The sequence below is a fragment of the Phocoena phocoena genome, chromosome 6, assembly GCF_963924675.1.
Source record: "Phocoena phocoena chromosome 6, mPhoPho1.1, whole genome shotgun sequence".
Taxonomy (NCBI): domain Eukaryota; kingdom Metazoa; phylum Chordata; class Mammalia; order Artiodactyla; family Phocoenidae; genus Phocoena; species Phocoena phocoena.
This window is the reverse complement of record NC_089224.1, coordinates 45,667,701-45,671,030: the sequence shown is the minus strand read 5'-3', so window position 1 is coordinate 45,671,030 and position 3,330 is coordinate 45,667,701. Positions and strand designations below refer to the sequence as shown.

General features: G+C 39.1%; 1 protein-coding gene across 1 annotated transcript; it reads right to left on the bottom strand.

Annotated features, from left to right (window-relative positions):
• Positions 1 to 1,223: 1,223 nt before the first annotated feature.
• On the bottom strand, positions 1,224 to 1,793 carry LOC136124489 (interferon alpha-1-like). Its single transcript, XM_065879194.1, has one exon. The coding sequence runs from the start codon at positions 1,791 to 1,793 to the stop codon at positions 1,224 to 1,226; it is 570 nt and encodes a 189-aa protein (XP_065735266.1).
• Positions 1,794 to 3,330: the final 1,537 nt, after the last annotated feature.

Below are 3,330 nucleotides of genomic sequence, written 5' to 3'. Positions count from 1 at the left end.
TATATACACTAATACGTATAAAATAGATAACTAATAAGAACCTGCTGTATAAAAAATAAATAAAATAAAATTCAAAAAAGAAATAGAATACAATTTGTTTTGATAAAGCTTATATACTGTTTTAGACAAGTTTAGCTCCAGTGCATGAGGATCTTCTTAGACTCTTTTCAGCATGGTGTGCTGTCCAAAAGAAATAGAAATTCATTATCAAAAGTCTTTAAAGAGCAATATAGGTCCTCACTGAAGTGTCTTGAAGAGAGAGCAAAATGGGAAATTATGTCATAAACCTATTCAGTAAAACATGTTTAGTTCCTATTTTAATAGGACATGGAAAAGATGGAAAGTTAATCAATTCACTTTACAAGGCTATTATAATCTGGTTAACAAAATCAGAGGAGAAAATCAAAGGACATTCATTATGGTCACCACTATATCCTAAGGGCAACATAAAACCTGGCTTAGACGATGTTTATATTTACTTCTAACTAGAGTATCATAATGACTCTAACTAGTGTATCATATCATTTACATAATGATGTAAATGAATTGCACCATTCTTTTTTTTTTTTTTTTTTTTTTTTTTTTTTTTTTTTTTTGTTGGTACGCGGGCCTCTCACTGCTGTGGCCCCTCCCACTGCGGAGCACAGGCTCCGGACGCGCAGGCCCAGCGGCCACGGCCCACGGGCCCAGCCGCTCCGCGGCATGTGGGATCCTCCCAGACCGGGGCACGAACCCGCGTCCCCTGCATCGGCAGGCGGACTCTCAACCACTGCGCCACCAGGGAAGCCCCAATTGCACCATTCTTTAATCAGATTGCACATTCAGGCTCGGTGTTTCTTTTTTAAGAATAAACAAATATAAAAATTTTTCTATGGTGAAAATTTATTTAATGCAAAAAATAAATAGACTAAATACAAAGAAAGGGTTTTTTCTCTTAACCACAATTTAAAGGTGCACATAATATTATACAAACAAAAAATAAGTTAAAACTTTATAAATAGTTAAATAAATAAATTTTTAAATAGATAAATAAATCATCTGTAAGGAACTACTGCCTGCAGAGTTGAACATGATGTTGCTTAATATTCCTGAAAACATTTGACAGATTGATTCAATTCAGGGCATGAGGAGAGCAGAAATGAGAGTCTTTGACATGGTAGCACAGGTGGAAGTGTGGTCTCATTAGGCAGTGAGAATCATTTCCGTGTTGAACCAGGTGTGTGTCATTCCTTCCTCCTGAGTCTTTCTTGCAAGTTTGTTGATGAAGAGAAAGATCTCATGACTTCTGCTCTGACAATCTCCCAGGCACAAGGGCTGTACTTCTTCTCTTGCAGATAGACAGTGATTCTGTGGAAGTATTTCCTCACAGCCAGGATGGAGTCCTCCTTCAGCAGGGGAGTCCCTTCCGGCCCCGCCTCCTGCATCAGACAGGCTTGCAGGTCAGTGAGCTGCTGATAAAGTGCAGTGCAGAACTTGTCCAGGAGGGTCTCATCCCAAGTGGCAGCCGAGCCCTCTGTGCTGAAGAGTTGGAAGGTCTGCTGGATCATCTCATGGACGACAGCGATGGCTTGAGCCTTCTGGAACTGGTTTCCTTCAAACGCGTCCTGGGGGAATCCAAAGTCATTTCTGTCCTTCAGGCAGGAGAAGGGGGAGATTCTCCTCATTTGTTGCAGGAGCATCAGGGCCCTCGTGTTAGCCAGGCTGTGGGTCTGAGGCAGGTCGCAGCCCAGAGAGCAGTTGGAGTTGCAGCTGAGTAGCACCAGGGCCAGGAGTAAAGACAAGTTTGGGGCCATTGGGGACCCTGCAGATGCTGCTGGCCTGGCTGAGGTGGGGAGACTCTGTGAACCCTGCTCTCTAGGTTCTCTGAAGACCTTCCTTCAGGCCTGGGTCTTAAATGGGAATGAATTGGTTTCCATTTTCTGAATGTTCCCTCTTACTTTCTACTTCTGTTTTTGCTTTTCATTTTGCACTCTCCAGATAGGTTAGGGCAGGGTTTCTCAACCACTGTTTTTCATTCTTGCCTCCCCTTCTCCTGCCCACAGAACCTTTCTAGATATTTCTTTTCCATATGGCCCCCCTATGAAATTTTGATACACAGATATACTGTGGGCATCGATATGTACTCCATGCATATCTCTACTTTATAAATAGAAAAAGAAAGTGAAAAGGTTTTTCTTTTTATTCGATGCACGGGTGAGTATGACAAAAAAAATTAGGCTAAAAATTAGCTGTAAAAGCTACTGCAATTAATTTAACATTTTGGTTAAGTGTGCAGAATGACTTTTAATGTAATACATTTACTTAATAAATAGGAATGTATCAAATTACATATTCAATAAAAATTTATACAGATACTTCATAAGAATACCAATGTATAGGTGTATTTTAAAAATCTACCAAAACTGCTAAAACCATTGAAAATTTAAATGATTTGCTTAACATTTATTTTTAAGTAATTATTAGTTTTGATTCATATCATAAAATGATTTCTAACTTCACTAGCTGCTAGATATTCCTCTAGATATTGTCAACAACTTTTTCTCTTTAGGACTAGACGTAATTATTGATCTCCTAGATAACTTTTTTAGAATTAAATAATAAAATACAACCTATTTGTGCTTAATTCCCGATGCCCACATCACACTGAGGCTCAAACATAAGCAAAATCCACAAGACAGACAAGAACAGCTCATAAGTAAGCAATGACCACCTCTCACATTATGACTTTGATTTCAAGCATATGATGGAGGGAAAGTCCTCTGATGAAACATCAAGCCACCATAGCTTGTAGCACTGATCCTGCATATTGTGTATCTTCCATGCACTCAATGTCAATGCCTCTCATCTCATACACAAGAAAACCCAAAGAGAAAAATGAATACAAAGGAATGAGATTTTGCTGGATAGGGTTGAGCTTTGGAGTGCCACCCACCATTGTAGTAGCTAAGATTTGTTCACACCCCTAAGAACTAATGTTTGCACCCGTGGGAGCGATCTGCTCCCAGATGATTTAGGAATCATCATCGGTTTGCATCTTTCTCTGTATTTTTGCATTGAATTTCAGATTCCCCAAAGGACTGTCAGAGGTTCCAATCCAAGCCTATTCTTTTCAAACAAAAGAAAACCATCTTTGTAATTAATTGAGAACTGGATAAATATTGATTGGTATCATGGAAAGAATTAACTTTCAACTCTGATCATGAATTCTTTTATTTTGCAGTGGATGATCTGTGGCCTCAGCCCTCTGTAATTCCGATCTTTCAATAAATAATAGGTATGTGACTATCTTTGGCAAAAAAGCTCTGTAGCAACTGGACTCTGTCGTATTCT

Bases quoted from the DNA above. Each gene is read 5' to 3' on its own strand.
- LOC136124489 (XM_065879194.1), bottom strand. From the start codon at position 1,793: ATGGCCCCAAACTTGTCTTTACTCCTGGCCCTGGTGCTACTCAGCTGC.